Genomic DNA, 24,427 nt, shown 5'->3' on the forward strand with positions numbered 1-24,427 from the left:
TGAAAGGGCTCGACATCTGACCATATCAGGGCTCCAATTAGGGCTGCCCGACATTTTCTCTCGCTGACACAGGAGGAGCAGGGGCATATTTTTGCTTTATTTACACAATGTAATGATTCTGGTTGTTCTACTTGTCAGTGTATTGAGAATTATTGCTAAGTTTATTTAAGCAACGTGTCTGATAAATCCACACGCTGATGGCTAGGCAGATGTGGAATAGGTTTACTGCTTAGACAAAATTAAACATTGGGGAAGCACACATTTGTGTGGCAATAATGATGACTTCATTTTTATGGGTAATTACAGAACTATTTGCCTAATAGCCTTATAAACTGCAAGGGCTCTGATTTATGACAAAACAACCAAGATTTTCAAAAATGGGTTACTAAAATTAATCTGCTGAAGTAAAATATTCAAAAGTTATTTGTGCTCTGAAGATCCCTTGACTTTCAATGTGACTTAGGCTCCTAAGTGCCTAAATTACTTTTGAATTGGCCCAAATCTTCTATGTTATTCAGGTGCTTAAATCCCATTGAAGTCAAATAACGCTGAGGATCTGGGTTTGAGGGCTAGATTTACAAAGATTAAAAGTAAATGGGACTTAGGCCTGGTCTACACTAGGAGTTTATGTCGAATTTAGCAGCGTTAATTCGACTTAACCGTGCACCCGTCCACACCAGGAAGCTAATTAGTTTGACCTAGAGGGCTCTTTAGTTCGAATTCTGTACTCCTCCCCGACGAGGGGAGTAGCGCTAAATTCGACATGGCTATGTCGAATTAGGCTATGTGTGGACGGAAATCGACCTTAGTAGCTCCGGGAGCTATCCCACAGTGCACCACTCTGTTGACGCTCTGGACAGCAGTCTGAGCTTGGATGTTCTGACCAGCCACACAGGAAATGCTGAGGGAAAATTTGACACGCTCCAGCGCCTTGTGGATGTTCTGCAGGACCGCAGGCACGAGGACAGAGCCCCCCTGCACTGTATCTGCAACCGCCCTCCCACCGCCACAAAGTCCCAAACCCCCCTCACCCAAAGTAACAAGAAGGAGGGGCGACAGGGGCCGTGAAAACTGTCACTGCACCCCTGCAGAGTGCACAAATACAAGAAGGCTCTCATTCCCTAAATGTTGAGAAGTCCTTCCCTTCCTGGCTCACCGAAGCCCCAATCCCAGTTTCATCCCCTAATTGTGTAGTTGATTATTAAAAGTTTGCTGTTAATTACTATTTCCGTCAAGTTTTTCTACAGAAGACTGTCTGTGAAGGTGGGGGGAAGGGGGTTGTTAATTGCATAGGACAGTCACTTTTACCAGGGTACAGACACGGGGGCAGGATCAACAGCAGGTCACACACACAGTGCAGTCAGTAGGCACCCTGGTCGGTCTGGGAGGTGTTTTCCATGTTCTGTGTGGGTGGGGGGTACGTGACTTTGTGGTATGGGAGGACGGTTACAGAATTTATGCAGCGGTCCTTGTTCCGGACCACAGAGCCACGCAGCAGGGGAATCTGTAACCGTCCTCCCCCGCCACAAGGTCACGTAGCCCCCACACACAGAGTCCCGAAAAGGAGGGATGGCAGGTTCCGTTGAAACAACCAGTCCGGCACTGCAGACCGCTCTAGGAGCAGGAGCCTATCATTCCTCGAGTGTAGAAGCGGTGTTAACATCACTGCACACCCTACCCACCACAGTCTGCGTCCCTGTTTCAACCCTTTAACGCGAATTCATTAATAAAGAAAACGTTGTTAATTAACAATGTTCCATTAACTTTATTTTTAAATGTGTGTTGGAAGTGGGGAAACGTGGTGAACGGGGTATGTAACCGCAGAAGAAAGTCAACAGTAACTGAAGCAGGGGCAGGTTCAGCTTCTCTGTAAAGAAACTGAACAGTCACAGGTTACCCTGCTCCCTGAGGAACCTAGCTTTCAAAGCCTCCCGGATGCACAGCGCTTCCCGCTGGGCTCTTCTAATTGCATGGCTGTCTGGCAGAGCATAATCAGCAGCCAGGCGATTTGCCTCAACCTCCCATCCTGCCATAAAGGTCTCCCCCTTGCTCTCACAGAGATTGTGGAGCACACAGCAAGCTGCAATAACAATGGGGATATTGGTTTCGCTGAGATCCGAGCGAGTCAGTAAGCTCCTCCATCTCCCCTTGAGACGTCCGAAAGCACGTTGAATGATGACAGTTACCCAAGACCACCCTCAACACATTTTTCCCCCCAGCATGCATTGTGGGGAAATCCCAGAATTCAAATGGGCAGCAGGGACTGTGGGAACTGTGGGATAGCTTCCCACAGTGCACTGCTTCCAATGTCGACGCTTGCCCCGTTAGTGTGGACTCACAAAGTCGAATTAGTGTCCTTAGTGTGGACACACAAATTCGACTTTGTAAGGTCGATTCCACAAATTCGAATTAAGTTAAATCGAACTAATCTGGTAGTGTAGACATACCCTTAGGTGCCTACTTCGCTTAGGCACTTCTGTAAATCCTACTAGCCTCCTATCTGCATTTTTAGACCCATAAATACCTTTGTAAATCTGGCCCTTAAGCTTTGAAAATGTTACCTAGAGTTTGCATGGAGACAACTACGTAAATAGTATAATTTTCAGAAGTGCTGAGCATCCCACAGATCCCTCTGATTTTAAAGGGAGATGCTGGGTAGTCAGCACTTTTGAAAATCAGGACACTTATTTTGGAGCCTAAAGAGGAGATTTTCAAAGGCACAGATGGTAGTTTGACTTTCTGTGTTTGGAGCCTAACTTTAGGGATCTATTTTTGAAAGTTGTTGGCATACCTGTCACTGTTCTAGATTCTTACATTATTTAAGGACCGATCCTACAACGAACTCTGTGCCTACATGGAGCCCTATCAAAATCATGGGGCCTCCCTGTGCAGAGATCCAGCCATGTATGTCCAGTGCAGGTCATGTCCCTAGTCTTGTTTTACTTTGGAGTAAAATGTTAATTTTATAAAAACTCCCTATTTCTTTAAAATGGAAGGTACATTTTCTGGTCAACAACTTGGTCCTGACAGAGTCTGTTTCAAAGATGTTTCATTATCATCAGTGGCATTTTGAATTTAATTTGTGGAATATGCATTTGTTTTATTATGAGATTTCCTTGCTGTTCCATCATATGAAATTGCCTTTGGAAGCCAAAACTGTGCAAATTCACTTATTTTCTGCTACTACTACATTTTTTCCCTCCTCAGGTAATATCAAGATTATCAAACAAGTCTACACTATCTCAGGTATGATTGTCTGATTTTAAATATGATGAGCTTAACTTTGAAACATAAGTGCCTAGGGCCTGATCCAAAGCCTTTTTAAGTCAATGGAAACGCTCCCACTGAATTCAGAGGGTTTTGAATCAGGCCCTTAAATAGGATCCTGCATTTGAATGCTAAAACTGCTGTTAGGTGTACCTCATAAATGCCCATTTTCTATGCATAAATGCTTAGGCATCTTAGTATCCAGATGCTGGATTTGGATATTCCATTAATGCATATTAATTTGAAAGGTGAGCCTGGAATGTTTAGTCAAACCAAATGATAGATGTGGAAAGTTCAATTTACATAAAATTCTTTCTCATATAAGAGTTCTGTACAGTGTGCTCATCAGACTTCTATATAGCAGAATACTTCTCAGGGAGGCCATTATTATCTTCTTGACAGACAGGCCTTTGCTATTATATTTTATATTCTTGACTTTTTGGACATAGATTGAAAAGGTCTGGCTCACTGTATCTGCATTAACAATAATAATTGTATAATATTTACTTAGTAAACTGATAGTGCAAATAGAATAGCAAAATTAAACTCATGCTGCAAAATATGAGGACAAGGAGTGATGGGCAAATCTCAAAAGATTGTTCACCCAAAATTTGTATCTTCACCCAAACTATCCAAACTGATATGATTGTGGACAATTGGGCTGGAAATCAATTCAGAATGGACTCCTATGTGAGATTTTTGCTACTTCCTGTTCTCAATCACGCTGAAAATGCTCCAGTACTATTTTCAGAAAAGGTTTCTTTTGGGCTCAGTTGCATTTGTCTGTCCCATTTATTTGAGATTTGTGGAGTTTGTAAGAATTATGTAGGACCTGATTCTGCTACTCATAGTGATAATACCTTGCCCCACAAGTTGTAGCATGGGAATAAATGGGACTACTTGTGAAGCAAGGCCCTGACCCGGAAGTAAGCTCCATGTGGGCAGACCTCTGCAACTCACTGCACATGTATTTTTTTTCCAAGAAGAAATAAATAAATTAATTAATAATGCATAACTCTTATATAGCCATTTTCATTAGTAGATATCTAAGTGATTTACAAAGGCGTACATTATTCCTATTTTACAATTGGGGAACTGAAGCACAGAGACATGATTTGCCCAAGGTCACCCAGCAGTAGAGTGGCAGGTCTTTGGAGTCCATTAGGCCCCTCTGCCTCCTATAACAAGCACCTACAGTCCATCCCACAGTCTGTATTCTTTAATAAATTCATCTCTATCTTTGGATGAGTTAGCTCTTCAGAAGGTAAACCTGTTACACTGTTGTGCATTAATAGGGCTCTGCGGGAGCTCAGGGGTCTGGCTGTAAGGTAGTAAGATCAGTGTGTAAGGTCCCACTCAGTGTGACTAAGAGGAGGAACCAGTATGCATTCAGGTCCTAAGTGAACTGTATCACTCTCTATAACTGACTGTACTGGCCATATACTGGACTGTGGGTATATTCGTTACTTACCTAAAACCCATTCTTAATGCATCAACAGTCTGACAGCATTAACTTCAGAAGAACTAACTCCTCAAAAGACAGAGAGAAACCTATTGAAGTATATGTACTCTGGGTGGCCTGTAAGAACTAAAGTCAGGCAACATTTCTCAGTAACAAAATACATTTGCAGTGAGTTCACTGGCTATGTTACTAGAGGGCTTTTGTATATATACATGAGAGACTGAAGAGAGAGATAAATAAATAACAGGTGGGTCCCAAAATAACATTTGTTCTAATGAAAAATAAAAGCTCTAATGGATTTGGCTTTATTCAAGTATGAACATCAGAGCAAATCAGCTGTCCCTGCAGTGCTGGGCTTTGAAGTTTATATTAATATGAATTATCCACTATTTTAGACAGCGCCCAAGGGAAATGGCAGCATAAACAAGAGACTCCCATCAATTGTGGAAGACGAGGAAGACGAGGACGAAGGAGAAGAAGAGGAGAACGACATTCTTTCTCCAATCCACACGAGGAGCACAACCTCATCCCAAGAGAAGAAGGCTGGAAGCAATAAAAGCTATCTAGGGATAAACTTGAAACAGTTGGCCTCAGGAACGGTGCCCTTTCACTCCCCCATCCGAGTTTGCAGTTCAAATCCTGCAAGAACTAGACATGAAACTGAACTCCACTACTACTCCAGAAAGAGAGAGAAAAACCTAAAACTGCACCTTTCAACACTGAACACCATTGGTCCCCCTAACCTCAGCCCAAGGTAATAGCTATAAAGATTTATCTTCTTCCCCAGCACGTCTGCTTTAAGTATCAGGTCACAAATTTTTTTCTTAATGCTGCAAAATTCTTGTTTTTCTTTAATGTTAGCATCTAACCTTCCTGGAATCTTCTTATCCCAGCCACCCTGCAGGGACAGGGAGAGTCCTTTATTAACAAGAACTTAATGTTATTTAGCCCCCAGCACTTTAGGACTGCAGGGCCGTATTACAAGATAAAGATAATATTATAACAGTGGAAGTTACAGTGCTCAGCATATATGAAAATCAGATGAAATATTTAGATGATGAGCTACTGATTTCAGGGCCTGATTTGAGGCACCCAGATTTTAAATGTGGCCTTAACCTCTCTAGTCATCAATATACCCTCTGTGGAACAAGTATGAAAGTACATATTTTGCAGGGGCACTAAGAGGCTTAATTTTCTAAAGCATTTTGAGTCCCTCAGAGGAAAGGCTATATTCAGAGTGATCAGTGTCAGCACATAGCCACGTATATACAAAGTGACTGGAGTAGGTTATAGTTTACAGTTTTTAAAAAGTGACAGATTGTATAATGGCAACCTGGCTTTACCGGTTGGATGGGAAGTAACTACGAAGTTTTTAAAATCAGCTTTTCTCTAAAATGTGTGGTGTAAACAAAATACACGATGGTGTGTGGTGGTATGAAAGTATGATTAGTACAAGTGTGAAATGACTTAATTAATGACAACGCTGCTTATGTAGGTTATTCCAAAATCACAAGCTGCTATTAGCAAAAACGATAGTCTTGGGGACAGATCCTTGGCTGATGTCAGTCACCATAGGGAGCTGTACCAGTTGAGGATTTAGCCCTTCAGATGTCTTGGTTTAGGGTTTTTAATTTACATCCTCCAGCAATTTTGAAGTATTGTATATTTTTAAAAGTTTTCTCTGTTCACTAGTGATAGACAAGCTAACATAATAATCTTTCTCCTTTCAGGGTTATGGTAGTGGTAAAGTAAACATGAAAACCACTGACTCAGCATCACAAATATACACTAGGTCTAGCTGGGTCAAAATGTATTTAGGAAATCGTGCAATAAACTAACTATAGCCAAAATTCACGTTTGATTTGGCTCAAGTCAGTTATGACTGAAAGTCATTACCATTTGATGGCTTGTGGAAAATGAGTAGTAGTTCAGTAAATCCTTGGTTCATGGTGCCTATTAAAAATTGTCCATTACAGTCATTACACATGCACATGGCCAGACACTGACCACCAATTCTGTGGACGCAAACTGCAGGTGCATTGTTACACACACTATTATTTCCATACATACTTTTGCATATGCAAAATTAGAGTCCTGTTTATAGTTAGGCTGGAAATGTGGCCCATAAAAATACATGATTTAATACATATTATCCTGCCAGCCAAAATCCCTTTCTCTGTAATTTCCCAACCCAAATTACATTTGCAATATCAGAACATGAATAAGTACATCCTTATTTCATGTAAAGTGTAGTTCCCATTGTACAGGTGTCCCCTTATCACAAAAACCACCCTCCCAATTAGCACTGTAAGAAGAGAGGCCAAGAATTGGCTGAGCATAAAGCTGAACTATCTTCTAGAAGTCGCCCCTCTGTGTCAGTGTTGAGGCATTGTTAGGGAAGACTGTATCACTTCCCATTCTATGCCTGTTCTGTGGACAAAGTTAGGATTTCCTTGTCCACTGTTGTCAGTCGAGCACCTTTTACAAGCACTTGGTTTGCTTTAAAACATTAGTGGGTAAAGGCTTATATTCATATTACAAAACATCAGTACATCAAAATAAGAAATATTCAAACTAGTATATTAATGGCCTATGCTTCTAATTATTCCATTCTTCATCTTCATGGGCCTGATTCAGATATCACTGTGAATCAGAGGAGTAGCTTCATGGGACTCAAATGGTGCAAAACTGGTGCAAGTGAAAGAAAAATCTACCCTTTTGTTTCCAATGCTTTTCTACAAAGTGAGCGTTTACATGTTAATGTGTGTTTCTGTATGCACAAATGGATGCTTCTGTAGACAGTGTCTGGTGGCCCGGTTGAAAAGGTCTGTTTCATAAATCAATCTTTTATTTGTTGGTTTGGTTGGTTGGATGAAGGTTTTTCATATGATGTGCACTCTCCCCTTTCTCTCTGTTTGACAAACATGTAAGTACAGCCTTGAGCTATGCTTGCATACGGCAATAAAAAGCCATCCGATTTCAAAATAATATCCTCATACAGTGATCTCATTGTCAATAGTATTTTTCATCTCAGGAGCTCCACTGACTGTGATTCTTAGAGCAGCTTAAGTTTCACCTTAGCTCAGTGAAGCAATCTTAACCCTGTGTTTAGCCACATGTATGCAAACTCAAAAGGAAGAACAATCCCACAGGAGGACTGAATATCTGAAGAGCTTGGGAAAGTTTTACTGAATTCAGTATGGCATTTGTTACTCTGATTAGATGTTTGCCCATGTGTTGGGAAGATCTAAGGAACCATAACTGGAATTGCAGCCTGACCATTGCAATACATTGAAACAATCTGGATTTCCATTCCACTTCCTCATAAATAGAGTTTCACTAGAGCCAAGTTTGTTGTGGGTCAAATTACGGTTTCTACTTTCATGGTTCCAAAAGATGGACTTGTAACATGGCTGGCGTTGGGGTGAGTCAGGGCAGGATCTATACTGATCTTTTAGTTAGTCCGTCTTCTATACCCCCATGGAGGGGGGCATGCTGGGGCTACTATCAGCCATGCCCGAGTAAGACTTAAGTACAGATTTCAGGATTTGGCTCTTAATACAGCTTATATAGGTACACCTATATAGAGCATGCAGTGTAATTCATAATGTCACCAATAAAAAAGCACCTTGAAGTCACTGGCACTTCAGTGGGCATTGGTTTAGGCCTAATATCAGTACTGTCTTGCAAATGGGGTTTGCTGCTTGCAAGATGATAGACTGATATTGGCAGGACTGGATAAATAGAACAATGGAACTGTCAAAGCTAGCTGTTTCTACTGTGTTTGTCTGCACAGAGCTTTTGACCTGGCACTGCTAACTCGGTAACAGGCGCCATGGTGCCCATGGAACCCCAGGGGCTTCACCCAACCTTCCCAGGCTGCCCAATCAGTGCCAAGAGCCTCACAGAGGCCAGTGACCTCGGTATCCAGTTCTCCTCCGGTGCTCGGAGCTTCGGGGGGTAAGACCCCACAGATCCAGGAGGACCCAGGGGAGCTAGCTGCTGGATCACCAATGTACGTGGAGGTTCCTGTGGCACCGGCATTGTCCTCATCATCCCCAGACGATGCTATCATGGGGCCCCCTCACCCAGTTCCTCAGGATGATGCCAAGATACACGAGGAACTTTTGAAAGAGGGTTGCTTCTAACCTGGGGCTTCAGGCAGAGGAACTGGAAGAGCCCTCAGACTCTCTGTTTGATGTCATCGTCTCCTGCCGGGGGTCTCTACCCCTTCATGAAGGAGTCTCTAAAATCACTAATGCCCTGTGTCAGACCCCCTCTTCTCTGGCCCTATCTCTAAAAGGGCTGAACTTAAGTACTTTGTGCCAACCAAAGGGCATGCGTACCTATACTCCCACCCGGCCCCCAATTCCCTTGTGGTTGAGGCGGTTAACCACAAGGAGAGGCAGGAACAACCCAAGGCCACCCCCAAAAATAAAGAATCAAGGAGGTGGGATCTTTTCAGATGTAAAGTTTATTTGTCTTCCAGCCTTCAGCTGAGAGTAGCCAACCACCAAGCCGTCCTTGGCCAATATCACTTCAATATGTGGCAACCATGGCCAAGTTCGAAGGGTCACTCCCTGATGCTTCCAAGAAGGAGTTCTGAGTGATCCTCGATGAGGGCACGACTGCGTCCAGGGCAGCCCTCCAAGCAGCGTCAGATGCTGCTGCCCGCACCATGGCTTCTCCTATCTCCATGCGGTGAGCCTCTTGGCTCTTCCTCTCTGGGTTATCCACCGAGGCCCAGCAGCCATTGCAGGCCCTGCCCTTCGGCGGTGGGGCCCTAGGCAAACAGTCTCAAGGACTCCTGCACCATCCTGAAAACCTTGGATCTCCACATCCCAGCCCTGGCACATAAGCGGTTCAAACCACAGCAGCCTCAGGGCCAGGGGAGCCATCCTCAGCAGGACCAGCCTCATAAATGAGTCAAGGATTACAAGTGCTGCCCAAGCCACCCGCCTCCACCCTCTGCCCAGTCAGGCTCAACCCGTAATAAGCATGGGGTCATTTTGAGGGTGTGCCCAAGGGCAATCTACCAGACTGTTCCCCGGATTCATCTTCCCCAGTGTTCTCCGACTGCCTTTCCCCTTTTCTCCCGACTTGGAACACTGTAACTTTGGACCGCTGGGTCCTCAGCACAGTGGAATGGGGTTATACCTTCCAGTTCCTTTCTACCCCCCGCTTCCTGCCCACCTTCCCCATCCCTCTTCAGGGACCCCTCTTATGAGAGTCTCCTCGTGCAGGAGGTAAAGGGGTTACTACAGCTGGGTGCAGTGGAAGAAGTTCCTCTCAAGTACAGGAACAAGAGGGTCTATTCCCAGTACTTTTTAATCCCAAAGGCCAAAGGCGGTCTACGGCCCATCCTGGACCTGAGAGACCTCAACAAGTACCTACAGAAGCTAAAATTCTGCATGGTCTCTCTGGCTTCTATTATCCCCTCCCTGGATCCAGGAGACTGGTATGCTGCCCTCGACTTGAAGGACACATACTTCCACATAGCGATCTTTCAAGGACACAAATGCTTCCTCCAGTTTACAGTGGGTCCCCACCACTACCAGTTTACGGTCCTCCCGTTCAGCCTGGTGACAGCACCAAGGGTGTTTACCGAGTGCATGTCAGTGGTAGCAGCTTACCTCAGGCGCCAGGTATCCAGATCTACCCATACTTTAACGACTGGCTCGTAAAGGGCAGTTCCAGGTCTCAAGTGTGAAGGGATGTTGTGGTGCTTCAAGCCACATGCTGCTCTCAGGCTGACTGGTGAACAAAAAGTCAACATTAATGCTGGTGCAAAAGACAAAGTTCATCGGAGCAGTCCTCTATTCTGTCTGCGCCAGGGCGTTCCTGCCACTGGAAAAGTTCCACACATTGGCAAACCTCATTGCAAAAAGTTTCCATGTACCCTCTGACTACCGCCAGGGTCTGTCTGCACCTGCTGGGCCACATGGCAGTGTGCACTTATGTGGTCCACCATGCCAGGTTCCAAATGCAGCCCCTGCAACAATGGCTGGCGATGGTCTATTCCTAGTCCCAAGACCCCCTGGAGAAGATTGTTACCATTCCCAAGGCAATACTTATCTTGCTGAGATGGTGGACTTTGACCGCAGGACAGTTCTGGAACGGGTTATGTTCGACAACCCTCCTCACTCCATCAAGTTGGTATCGGATGCCTTGGACCTCAGGTGGGGGGCACATCTCGGCAACCTCCAGACACAGGGGATGTGGTCCCCGGAGGAGGTGCACTTACACATAAATGTCAAAGAGCTCTGAGCAGTCCGTCTGGCATGCGGAATCTTCTTGCCCCACCTGTCGGGCAAGGTGGTACGAGTCCTGACAGACAACACAGCCTCGATGTTCTACATCAGTCGGCAAGGGGGAGCGTGCTCATCGGCTCTCTGTCAGGAGGTGCTCCATCGGTGGGATTTCTTCATCAGCCACGAAATCCACCTGAAAGCTTGTCACCTTCCCAACATCAGGAATATGCAGGCGGACCAGCTCAGGAGGGATTTCTCCTCTCACCACAAGTGGTTGCTCCATACAGAAGCGCCTGCATGACCTTCCAAAGACGTGGAACTCTCCAAGTGGATCTGTTCACTACCAGACCGAATAGGAAATGCCACTGGTTTTGTTCTCGACAGGGTCTGAGCAAGGACTCCCTCTCTGATGCCTTCTCTCCTGTTGTGATCAGGGAGCCTGATTTACGCGTTCCCTTCGATTCCACTCATCAGCAGGGCCCTGGCAAAGATCAAGGGAGACAAGGCAAAGGTTATCATGATCGCCCCCAGCATTGGTTCGGCACGCTCATGAGCCTGTCAGTGGCCCCTCCCTGGCCCCTGCCCAACCGACTGGACCTGCTGTTGCAGGACCATGGTCAGCTCTTACATACCAACCTCGGGTCCCTCCATCTCTCAGCATGGATGCTGCGTGGCTGAACCCAGAGGAGCAGACCTGTTTGGAAGGAGTCCAACAGGTCCTCCTGGAAAATAGGAAGCCCTCAATTAAACTGACTTATGTGGCCAAGTGGACGAGGTTTTCCCACTGGGCGTCGGAACGGGGCATCTATCCCTGGCGTTCTTCCATACAGACTGTCCTGGACTACCTGCTCTATTTGAGGAACCAGGGCCTGGCACACTCTTCCATTAGAGTGCGTCTTGCGCTTTTCACCTGCCGATCCAAGGACAAATGGTTTTCTCCCATGATGTGGTGGTCAGATTCTTGAGAGAGCTGGAGAGACCCTTCCTGCAGGTGCGGGCACCAGTCCCACAGTGGGATATTAACTTGGTCCTCTCTAGGCTCACTGGCTTGCCCTTTGAACCGCTGGGTTCTTGCTCCCTTTCCCATCTGTCATGGAAGGTTGCATTCCTGGTGGCGGAGACATTGGCGAGATGGGTCTTGGAAATTAAAGCTTGACCTCAGAACCACCGTACGCAGTCTTCTACAAAGATAAGATTCAGTTGCAGCCCCACCCAGCCTTCCTGCCAAACTTGGTCTCCACCTTCCATATGAACAAGGAGATCTTTCTCCCGGTGTTCTGTCCCAAACCACACGAGACCACTGAAGAGAGGCGTCTTCATTCCCTGGACATACGGAGGGCCTTGGCTTTTTACTTAGAACGTACCAAGCTTTTTAATAAATTGACTCAACTCTTCATCACTACAGCGGATAGGATGAAGGGTCATCCGGTGTACTCACAGAGGATTTCCAATTGGATTACCTGATGCATAAGGACATGGCAGGGGTTCCGCTGCTGCCGATCATCAGAGCCCACTTGACGAGAGCACAGGCATCTTTAGCGGCCTTCCTGGCGCATATCCCTATCCATGACATCTGTAGAGCCACAAAGTGGTCCTCTGTCCACACGTTTACTGCTAATGCCATCACTTAGCAGGCCAGAGATGACACTGGGTTCGGCAGAGCTGTGTTGCAATCTACATGTCCGTGAACTCCTACCCACCTCCAGAGGTACTGCTTTGGAGTCACCTAATATGGAATGGACATGAGCAATCATTCAAAGAAGAAAAGACAGTTACTATTTCCATAACTGGTGTTCTTCAAGATGTGTTGCTCATGTCCATTCCATGACCCGCCCTCCTTCCCCACTGTCAGAGTTTCCGGCAAGAAGGAACTGAGGTTGGAGGGGAGCCAGCGGCACCCCTTATACCATGCCATGCAGATGCCACTCCAGGGGGTGCCAGAGCCAGTCCCCTACAGATACTGCTGAGGGAAAAACTTCCAGCACCATGTGGCGAGCACACACACCTAATGTGGAATGGACATGAGCAACACATCTCGAAGAACACGAGTTACAGAAAAGGTAACTGTCTTTTTTACTGATGGTTCCAACAGTTTATAATTATTACAAATGGCATAGGGAATGCAAGTAGACTAGACTAAAGGCCCTATCACAACCTGTAAAAGTAATGATAGTTTCAAAATGATCAGTTAAGATGAAGGGCCTGATTCTGCTCTCTTTACTCAAGGTTTAAACAAGTGGTAACTCAGTTGGTCACACCTATGGCCTTTATATTTCTCTAAGATTAGTGTCATACAGAATTCACCATTGCTTAAGACTGTGCCTTTCAAAGTAATATTGATAATTACATTATGAAATGTGAGGTCTATACACTCTATATTCAAAGACAATGTTTTTAACAGGATTGTTGATGGGATTGAAGATGGAAACCATAATGAGGGAAGCCAGACTTTTGACTTTGGCTCTGATCAACTCAGGCCGGAATCCCGGGTATCTCCTACAATTGTGGGTAAGTGCTATATCTAGCCACTCATTGTAATAGACACTTTTTTGATGACTTGCCTTTTGTGCATCTATATTTGCATGATTCTTAATAAAATAAACCTTTATGAGTTATGTGAATGGGTTTAACATGCAGCTAAACTTATTGTCATTTGCACTGACTGCAAATCATGACAGAATGGTACAACTGGATATCATCAGTGTGTTTGGGCCAGTTGTCCTGCTCCTCCCTGTTACAAGATAAATGGCTTGTCAGGAGTTTGATTTCCACCACGTCTTTACTAATATAGGGGCTGATTCTATGAGGTGCTGAGTGCCATCAACTCCATTAAACCGGCTGAACACGACACATTTCAAGATTGGGTCCCATAGGGACATACCTGGAAAATAATTTAAGAACTATACTGGAACTTTGCCGCTATTTTACTATTAACTCTTGGTTTTTCACAGAGTTAACAGTGTGTCAGAACTGAACAGAGTGAAACCCATGAGTAGCATGAAATGCTGGGCAGTCTTCTGAAAGGACTGCTGAAACAAAGCAGCAGGCAGGAACACAAATATAAGAGCCCAGCCATTACTGGTGATGCAAAAGCAAAGGGGTAGTGTTGAAATGGCATAACCAGTTGAACTCAGATTGTTTCCCACTTTCCCCTCCTAGATGAGGAAACTGTCCTCACATAATTATGTATCTCTTGCCTAAATGCCACTGTGAAACTAATTCTTTTTGAAGACAAAAACAGCTGCATAATAGGGATGTGGCAATTACATATGTGATTTTTTTAATTGCTGAATTATCAGGCTTAATGCCTTGACAGAAGTTCTATGTCTTCTCACAGAGTAGGTCCCACACAGGAAGAGGCAGTGCAAACTTCCCATAATACCTCATTTACAGCCTTCCTATGCATTTTATATTGACCATAGAAAGCCATTAAATGCTAATTTCATTTGCTCCCAACCAAACCTGGGGTCAGATTTAAAGCAGAGATCAAGTGAAAGAGTCACCTTACTAACGCCCTAAACCACCTGATCATGTATTTCTATAATTTACATATATGCATGGATTATTTACAGACTCTGAAGTTGGTGCTGCGGTGCTAGTTATCAAAGCAGAAGAAACCAAACAGCAGATCAGCAGGCTTAACCATGAGGTACGGAGATTTTTTTATTCTGATTAACACGACTTTGATTAACAATAACATGAGAAGAGATGGGGGAAACCCCATGATGTTTGGGAATTTCACAAAGTTTTGAATTTACAAAATTAGGAAGAGGTCCCCAAATCACCTTACCTGTAATTTAAATACATTGTTTCTAATACCGTCCAAGAGTAATTCGAATACACGAAGAAACATATTTTATCTAGTTTGTGCTATGTAGTAGAGTTAGCCTAGTCTTGATGGTTCTTCTATCACAAATAAGCAGCCTCTATATGGTGTGTGTGTGTGTGTGTGTGTGTGTGTGTGTGTGTATACACACACACACACACACACTTGTGGGTTTTTTTCTTTCCAAAGAGTAACTCTTTCTCCCTTCCTCCCTTTCCACGCTTATTTTGTCTCTCTCTGTTTCACTCTGCCTACTCTTATCACACACCCCTCTATGCTTTTTTTTTTTTACAATCTCCTTTGAGCAAGATGCAAACCTAGTAATGTTTAAATTCATATAACAAATTAACCTGTATTATCTGAGTAGATTCAAAATTAGGTAGGAAGCGTTTGCCCAGCCCAATGTAGGAATTATATAATATTTTGCTTTTTCAGATTATAACTTCATTTTAAAGAAAGTAGTTCCTTATATCTGCCTGGCTTCCACCTATTCTGAATGCTCCATTAATACTGATATAAGTTATCCCTTGGTTATAGGGCAAAATGAAAAGCATTAGAAAAATTATTCCCAACAGGTATATGATACTGTGTCTTCACAATGGTCTTTTTAAAAATTCATGCCCATTATGTTTTCAGTAAATAAAGTACTTCAGGTCATATGATGGAGGCATCAGTAGCAACTCCACGGTTAAAGTTGCACTGAGATTTGCACTTAAAGCAAGACTGTTTAAAAGCAACCATTTCATTGTAAGTTTCCCATTTACAGTTGAATTTTCTGTAATACCTTTTTTTCTGAAAAATGTTATAAATTTGGTAAAGGAAACATTTAAGAATGAGCCCTTTTTTAAAATTTGCCATAAGCCTTGCCTTTTTCTCTTCTCCCCTCTCTCTCTCTCTCTGACTAACCAACCACTGTCACCACACACAGTAAATTTCTCTCTCTCCCCACCCCTCCAATCTCACTGATTGGCCACTTCTCAAATTTTCAGGCTTAAACTTCATATCCAGTTGAGCTGAAATCAGTTTAGGACCAGCAAAAGGGGCTTTATACACCTTTATCTCCACCCCTAAGCCCGTTTTGGGACTAGTTGGATGCAATTATGATGGCGATCTACATTAAAGCAGCTTCAGGAAAATGACTAGATATACCACAACTGGGACTGTGAAGAGGGGCCTAGAAGCAGTTGAGCTCCAAATCTGCCTTAGAAGTCCTTAGAACCTCCTCAATAAACACTGGAGAATCTCATGGCTTGAGACAAGGCTGGCACGACCATCACTGATCAGAGCTTTCTAGAAAGCTTGATGCAGAGAGCTCATACATATCCCAAGAGTGAGCATATGTACTGACAATACTGGAAGGAGAAATATCACTTACTAGCATATTAGTGATGCTTTTGAAACTTTACCATAGCAGAAGTTAGGAATGTAGTATTGACCCATTCCTTAACATTGAGGAGCACAGATATTTTTCATATCTGAGGCTATAAGTAAGTATTGTATGATTATCATCAAGCAGCAATTGAAAATATAGTACTATGTCAAGAACCTTTCAAGCAGAAACCTAATGGAATAAACAAACATTTTTTCTGCAGTGGCTTTGTGCCTGTCGTTGCTTTTCCAGTGTAGTTCTATAAATCTTTTAGTACTGTGATACATTTAAACAATAGTAGAAAAGATGATATTCTTTCTAACATAAAATTAGTTTTCCCTGTTAACACTGTGCACAAAAAACAAACACAAACAAACAAACAAACAAAAAACCCATAGTTTTGGTGCTGATTCTCTTCTCACACTACTGTGAAAAGGGAGTGAGTTCCTTAAAGTCAATGAGGTTACAGAGTGGGGAGAGAATTGTATTTAAACAAGGAATCCTTTATGCCTAATCCAGTTTCTAATTCTATATTAATTATTAAAATACAGATTAAATAAGTCTCCCAAATGGTCTGAAGTAAATAGGATGATATTCAATAAGGACAAATGCAAAGTCCTTCATTTAGGAAGGGACAATCAGTTGCACACATACAAAATGGGAAATGACTGCCTAGGAAGGAGCACTGCGGAAAGGGATCTGGGTGTTATGGTGGACCATAACTAAATATGAGTCAACAGTGTAACACTGTTGCCAAAAAAGCGAACATCATTTTGGGATGTATTAGCAGGAATATTGTAAATAAGACACAAGAAGTAATTCTTCCGTTCTACTCTGCACTGATTAGGCCTCAATTAGAGTATTGTGTCCAGTTCTGGGCGCCACATTTCAGGACAGATGTAGACAAATTGGTGAAAGTCCAGAGAAGAGCAACAAAAATGATTAAAGGTCTAGAAAACATAACCTATGAGGGAGGATTGGAAAAAAAAAGGGTTTGTTTAGTCTGGAAAAGAGAAGACTGAGAGGGGACATAACAGTTTTCAAGTATGTAAAAAGGTTGTTACAAGGAGGAGGGAAGAAAAATTGTTCGCCTTAACCTCTGAGGATAGGACAAGAAGCAATGGGCTTAAATTGCAGCAAGTGAGGTTTAGGTTGGACATTAGGAAAAACTTCCTAACTGCCAGGGTGGTTAAACACTGGAACAAATTGTGTAGGGAGGTTGTGGAATCTCCATCACTGGAGATTTTTAAGAGCAGGTTAGACAAATACCTGTCAGGGATGGTCTAGATAGTACTTAGTCCTGCCATGAGTGCAGAGAACTGGACTTGATGACCTCTTGAGGTCCCTTCCAGTCCTATGATTCTAAGATGTTATTAGAATATCTGCCATGATCCTGTCAGAATTCACCATTTCAGCACATCAATAGGAGACCTTTTAAGGCAGTGTTTCTCAAACTGGGGTTGCTGCTTGTGTAGGGAAAGCCCTTGGCGGGCCGAGCTGGTATGTGTACCTGCCGCGTCCACAGGTCCAGCCGATCGTGGCTCCCACTGGCTGCAGTTCGCTGCTGCAGGCCAATGGGGGCTGCTGGAAGCGGCAGCCAGTAACTCCCTCAGCCCACACTGCTTCCAGCAGCTCCCATTGGCCTGGAGCAGCAAACTGCGGCCAGTGGGAGCTGTGATTAGCTGGACCTGCGGACGGGGCAAGGAAACAAACCAGCCCAGCCCTCCAAGGGCTTTCCCTACACAAGCAGTGACCCCAGTTTGAGAAACACTGTTTTAAGGTGTTGCAGCAAAGTGTTCCAGGTGATTCAGAAAGTCAAGGAATTCTTTCCTTTTAGTCACTGCTGTGCTAATGACATCATGATGTCAAGGGACAATCTATGGCTACAGGTGCCCTCTTTTGGAACAGATGTAAAACCAAGGATCTGAACATATGGTAATTACAAAGTGACATAGGATCTGTCAGAGAAGGGATGTTAACACCACTGTAGCCAAATTCCAGCTTAATTCATTATATTCTGCCTCTCCAGTTCATTTTAATTGGATATGAAATTCTTCTTCACTTCCTGTCCTGTTGTGCAGTGCTCTTACATCTTTGTTTATTACTGGAGATAACTGAATTTGAATAATAACTTTTTGTTATAAATATATGTATTACTATCCATTTGATTTTACTATGGATGAAAGGCACAAATCAATAAAGTGAGTGTGACTTTGCATTAACTTAATTTTTTATATATATATCTATACACAAATAAATGTAATACAAAAATTTTATATGTAGAAAAATAAATTTAAGTTAATGCAAGGTCATTCTCATCACTTATCGAAGAGCTGCTCAGACAGCAGTAGAAAGGCAGAATTAAGAGAAACCGAGAAAACTGGGGGAGTAAGAGGCAGTGATGTGGGAGGAATGGTCTAAAAGCTGGATAGAGGAAAAGCTTTTTAGTAGAGAAAGGTTACAGATATCCAGAAAGTAGCCAAAAAAGACAAATTAGTTTGGATAGAGAATATTTTAAGGTGGCACAATTTAGATTTAGTTAAGTAGGTAATGTTCTGAGACGTATATATTCACTAACAGTAGATCCTTGCTATAATGCCCTTCACAATAGTGAACCTTGGGCTACAGCAAATGTAGTCCCTGGATTCCACCACCAGCCCTGCCCGCTGTGGTGGGGGGCTGAGAGTTCCTCCAGTCCCAGGACTACAAGGGTTTTGGGAACTTGACAGTTCTTCCAGCCTGGGGTCATGGCAGAAGGCTGACAGGTTCTCTGGCCCCAGGGCCATCACTGGGGCAGAGACGCTCACCGCTCATTGAGCTGGTTTTATTATGTCGATGGGAGAGTTCTCTCCTGTCAGCATAACATGGCTTCATGAGCGCTCTTACAGTGGCACAGCTGTGTTGGTACAGATGTGCCACTGTAACCTTTAGCGTACACGTGACCTAAGGCAGGGTTACCACTCCCTCCTGCTTGAATGGGCCATCACTGAGACGTATGATTTCATGATGACTTTTACTCCAAGTCCATAAAGCATCCTTTCACCATAAATGCATTATTCCTTAAATGCTACAAAGAGTCCTGTGGCACCTTATAGACTAACAGATAAGCTTTTGTCTGACGAAGTGGGTATTCCCCCCTGAAAGCTTATGCTCCAATATGTCTGTTAGTCTATAAGGTGCCACAGGACTCTTTGTCGTTTTTTACAGATCCAGACTAACACGGCTACCCTTCTGATACTATTCCTTAAATGTTACCCATACATATATCTCACAATGATTATGAATCTTGACAAGTTATGTGCTTTCTTTTGAACCCATAACAGAGTTCAAAAAAGAACTAGATAAATTCGTGGAGGATAGGTCCATCAATAGCTATTAGCCAGGATGGGCAGGAATGGTATCCCTAGCGTCCATTTGCCAGAAGCTGGGAATGAGCGACAGGGGATCACTTGATGATTACCTGTTCTGTTCATTCCCTCTGGGGCAACTGGCACTGGCCACTGTCGGAAGACAGGATGCTGGGCTAGATAGACCTTTGGTCTGACCCAGTAGGGCCATTCTTATGTACCTTCCATGTTAAATATCCTGTAAGACATGTGTCTGGTGTTGTGAGTTTGTCAGGCCAGCACATCCCTCGGCCCACGCCACTTCCTGCAGCCCCCATTGGCCAGGGACTGCAAACCATGACCAGTGGGAGCTGCGATCGGCCGAACCTGCAGACACTGCAGGTAAACAAATCGGCCCAACCCACAGCGGATTTCCATGACGGGCCGTGTGGCAAAGTTGCCAATCCCTGATTTAACACATCAAGTACATGCGTTATTATTAAATGCAAAAAAGCTACATTAATGCAATACTAAGTGTGCATAATTAAAGTCACAAAGTCAAGAAAAACAAAACATTAAAGTTCGTAGAGCCTTAACTTTGTGCATAAGGGGACAGATTATCAGCTGGTGTAACATCAGCATAAATCTATTTGAAGTCTCAGAATCTCTCCTTGTGTTATGGTGTACATTTTACAACATAAATATATTTTAACTAGCATAACAACAATAGAAATAATACTATTTATTTGCAGGACAGTCACGTTCATAAGAATCTTGGTGGTCATTAAATAACAAACCTGTGAATGAGAGAGGACTAAAACTTTAATAAAACAAACTGGAGAGCATCTCTGGTGAACTGCTGCGCACAGCCATACAGTGTTCCCAACCCCCTGTCTCCAGGGCACATCTCCAAATTCCTATGTTCATTATACTGTCCTTTATGAGAGAGTCTCTTTAAATTATAATCTTTTACAAACATATCTCTACAAAGTTAACATTTTTGGAGTCTTAAATGCTACATTTAAGTGATGTGACCACTTTTGGAAAATTTAATCATAAAACTCTAGGTTATTTTTTTTTTTTGCATTTAGTTTCCTTGGTTTTTTAACATAAAAGGAAAATAGAGGTACTTGTGCTTACTAATATTTGTGTGTGTGTTCACTTCTCACTTAAGAAAATGAAGTGTCTTTACCCTTGCTGCTGTTGGTCTGGAGATGGTTTTCTACCATTTTACATTTTTGATAGGCGTAGAGTACCATCACAAAGGCATTTGTTCTTTAACCATAGATGAGTATTTGCAGGATATTAGAGAATGCAACAAAAGTAGCATTGACCATAAGAGGAAAAGAAGTGAAATGAGATGACTATTTCAATTGGGCTACTCCAGAACTGTATGGTGAAAGTCGTCTATGAAATGGAATTATCTTAAAGGGAATTAAATACTTATTTGAAATGTGGATTAGTTCTGACTCAGAACAAAAAGCAAACATTTCAAAAATTTTCAAAAGGGAAATTCCCAGGGTCCCTGACTCAGAGACAGTCTGCCTGGTTAGCTGCCCTGGAGCCATGGGCCCTGGAAGCCCCAGTCTTGGAGCCAGTCCACTTAGTTGACTACCCTGGGACCACAGACCCTAAAAGCCAAGGCTTGTGAGCTGACAAGAAATGAGGCAAATTTCAAAAGATTCTGTCAGAACCCACCTGGTTTCCAGAGAAGACAGATGCTGCACCTCTGGAACAGTGTCAGCCAACTCCTCTGCTTTGTCAAATGCTAAGCTAACTTCTTCATTTTCTTTGGTGTTCAGAAGGGACGGATGGGAGACAGATGCTAGGGTGAGATATACATCTCACAAGGATGATAAAATACTGAAGGGAAATCAGAATTATACCAGAACATTTGATCAAGAAATTGGAGGCTAACAAGACTCAAGGGCCAGATAGAAATGTATCCCAGACCCCTCAAGGAAGTACTAATAAAGACGGGGAGTTTTAGCAGAGAAATTTAAAACTTTAAAGCTTTACATTTCTCTGCTAAAAATTCTTCTCTCTCTAAGCACTTCCTTGATGGGTCTGGGATACATTCCTGTCTTGCCTTTGAGTCTTGTCTCATTTCGCAATCAAATGCGCTCGCATGGTGTGTGTGTGTATATGAATGAGCAAGGGCATCTCATGAGCTAGAAAAGCTAATTTGGCTATTAACATTTAAAAGTGGTAGTAATAATCGACAGCTGACATTTATATAGAGCTGTTCACCAAAAAGTGCATTAAAATTTTCCACAATGAAATTAATTCACTTGCTGTTGAAGTGCAGGGTCAAACAAGGCATCATTACACCAAAAATCAGACCTAAGGCACCCCATTTTCCTTGCTTCAGCTAATGGTGACAGATCAGCACTACTGATGCTGGACAGCACCTAGTGCTGAACAGTGTTTTCAACACAAAGAGCAGCTGGAAAATCCTTTGTATCAGCATCTAACTGTATGTACACATCAACAGTCTAGTACTGGCAGTAATGAAAAGCTTTCTAGCCAATCGAAGTTGCAGGAGCAATTTGGATAATTGCACTCTTCCCCATCCAAACTTGAGGTTGGCCATGACACCAGAAAGTGTCATGGAATCTATAATAACCACAAATGGACAAAGCCTCATCTATTACATCTCATCTGAAAGACAGGAGAGACTGTTATGTTGGCAGATACTAATGCCATGCAAGAGCATTGCTGCAGAATTGTCTCAAACAGAAAGTTGCCACTCACTAACTCACACCATTTCTGCTGCACTCTTGGGTACCTCTTGGTGATTCCCCATATCAGAAAACATTGCAGAATTCTGCAGTAACTAGCCCAAATTTTGCATCTTATAGTAGCTTTACATCACTCAGGTGGTTTGTGGCTGTAGATGCTCTATTTTTATAAAGGTCTCCCATCCAAACTGATCAGGCCCAACCTTCTGTAGTTTGTGGAATCCAATAATTTTAGCAGCCCAATATTACATGCCAACAGGGAAGATGCAGAAAATGACAGAGCTACTGTGTAAACTTGATGTCAGCAGTGAGCAAATTACTAATTGCTAATTTAACAAAGGAGGTCTCTGCTCTGATTTTACCAACGGGAGATTATGCCTAACGAAATTTGTTGCAGAAGCTCTGAAACTACTTATGCTACAGAGACCTATTTAGAAGCACATACAAGGCTAATCTATCAATGAATGTTGCTGTATAGGGAACAAGCTACTTATCAAAAAATGTAGAAAGAAGTGGCTCATATATCAAAGATACTTGTGTTCTGGAACAGCTTGTTATGCTAGGTCAGACCTGTCACAAGGATTAATATTAGGACTGATTTTTTTCCCCCTTGATTTCAATGAACTGGAAGGAGGGACATGCTAGGGAATAATAAAATAAAAAATGCTGTTGGAAGGGGAAGAGGGAAAGTTGAAACCAAGATTAAAGAGAAATATAATTCTAGATGTTGTCTTACAGGCTCTGAAGTTCAACCAACCTATGTTCACATAAGGGGAAATTAAACTCCTTACCCACAGCCATGAACAAAGCCCTAGTAATGGGGCTGTGAGCTGGGAACTCAGCAGGGTATAAGGAGGAAAATTCACCCCTGAGCAGGGGAGAGAGTGAGTAGGTGCTGACCCTGCCTCCCCCTCAATGGCTGCTACCACTATCCACCAGGTAAAGTAGAGGACCCATGGCCCCCTCAGCCACCACTTCCCAGTATTCCCTGCCAGACCCACATATTTGGAAGCAGTTTGTGTACCAGCGCATGGTTGCAAAAGAAGTGCAGGAGCCACTGAATAGCTGCTTTGTTCCAGATCTACAGAAAACCCAGACACCCCTTCGGAGTTCTGCCTCACAAAGGGGCTTTTCATGGGTGCTCTTTTCACAGGTGAATTTGATTTATTAACCTAGTTCTACCACATTTCCTGTGGGCTTTCATCCCTCACATTATCTCCAAAATTCAAGCAGATCTGTTTTATACCCGAGCAGCCTATCGACTGTTGAACCTTGTTATATGTGGATGTAAAGCTGTCAGAGAAGCCATTTGCAGTGCAGGCCAAGTTTTTAATTGGTTGTACAAAACTCAATTAGGCTACATATCCTTGAGTTTTAGCTACTAGTACCTTATTAATTAACTACATACATATACATAAATATATGTACACATATACAATTAGATCATTCATTTAACAAATCTGACAGCTGTCAGACTAGACTCTCCTCTGCTTCTGACCAGTTCCTATTTCCCATCAAGCAGAATCATAAAAACAAAGAGCCTCCCTTTTTAAAAAGGACATGTGATCACTACAAAAAATACAAAATGCAGAGGAAGGAATGAACCTAAATATGCTTTGTACTTTCCTTCCAAATTTCCTATGCTCCTACCTCTTGTAGCCGTAGAAAAAGTACAGTGGATGATCCTAATACTGCCAAAGCCAGCCTGAAGTGCCCTCTTCAATGGATTTCCTGTAACCATCTTCACAGTGGTGAAGATTGTATTTCTGGTTATAAAAAAGTTAAGTTGCATAAGTCACCTAACTAATTCGTGTTCTCTTTAGTTTGGGGCAAACAAGTACTGCTAGATTGTCCTTTTCTATTTTTGACAGGTGGGTGTATCCTTCTGAAAAGAAATGTGCAGTCATGTCTTGCTTGCGACAGATTACTTCCACTAACATCACTTTGGTGAACTGTGTGTGTTTACTTCTCCAGGCCTAATGACAATAATCTGATATAAAATAGATTGATTAACCGACACTGGTGGCAAAGCCAAGTTCATATTTTCCTCCTCAGCATGTTCATTTCCCTTTATTATTAAAAATAAGGACCTAGCTTTAACTCCCTAAAAAGCTTTCCCTTAAAAAAAATAATAACAAAAGATGAATTGGTCCTTTCATTGCTTGCCTTAAGCTTTTAATTTTCC

The 24,427-nt window shown here is 43.0% G+C and overlaps 1 protein-coding gene across 6 annotated transcripts in view; it reads left to right on the forward strand.

Moving 5' to 3' along the window:
• The window catches only part of KCNH8 (potassium voltage-gated channel subfamily H member 8), a 337,777-nt gene that overhangs the window by 310,129 nt on the left and 3,221 nt on the right, over window positions 1–24,427 (forward strand). For 5 of the 6 annotated variants that reach the window (XM_039525054.1, XM_039525057.1, XM_039525056.1 and 2 more), the window contains 4 exons: window positions 3,208–3,246; window positions 5,125–5,483; window positions 13,382–13,488; window positions 14,553–14,629. In XM_039525054.1, the coding sequence (XP_039380988.1) occupies window positions 3,208–3,246; window positions 5,125–5,483; window positions 13,382–13,488; window positions 14,553–14,629 (582 nt within the window). Of the gene's footprint in view, window positions 1–3,207; window positions 3,247–5,124; window positions 5,484–13,381; window positions 13,489–14,552; window positions 14,630–15,795; window positions 16,331–24,427 lie in introns of those variants that run through there. The other variant, XM_039525058.1, reaches the window with a different exon arrangement.

The sequence above is a fragment of the Mauremys reevesii genome, linkage group 2 (assembly GCF_016161935.1).
Source record: "Mauremys reevesii isolate NIE-2019 linkage group 2, ASM1616193v1, whole genome shotgun sequence".
NCBI lineage: Eukaryota > Metazoa > Chordata > Testudines > Geoemydidae > Mauremys > Mauremys reevesii.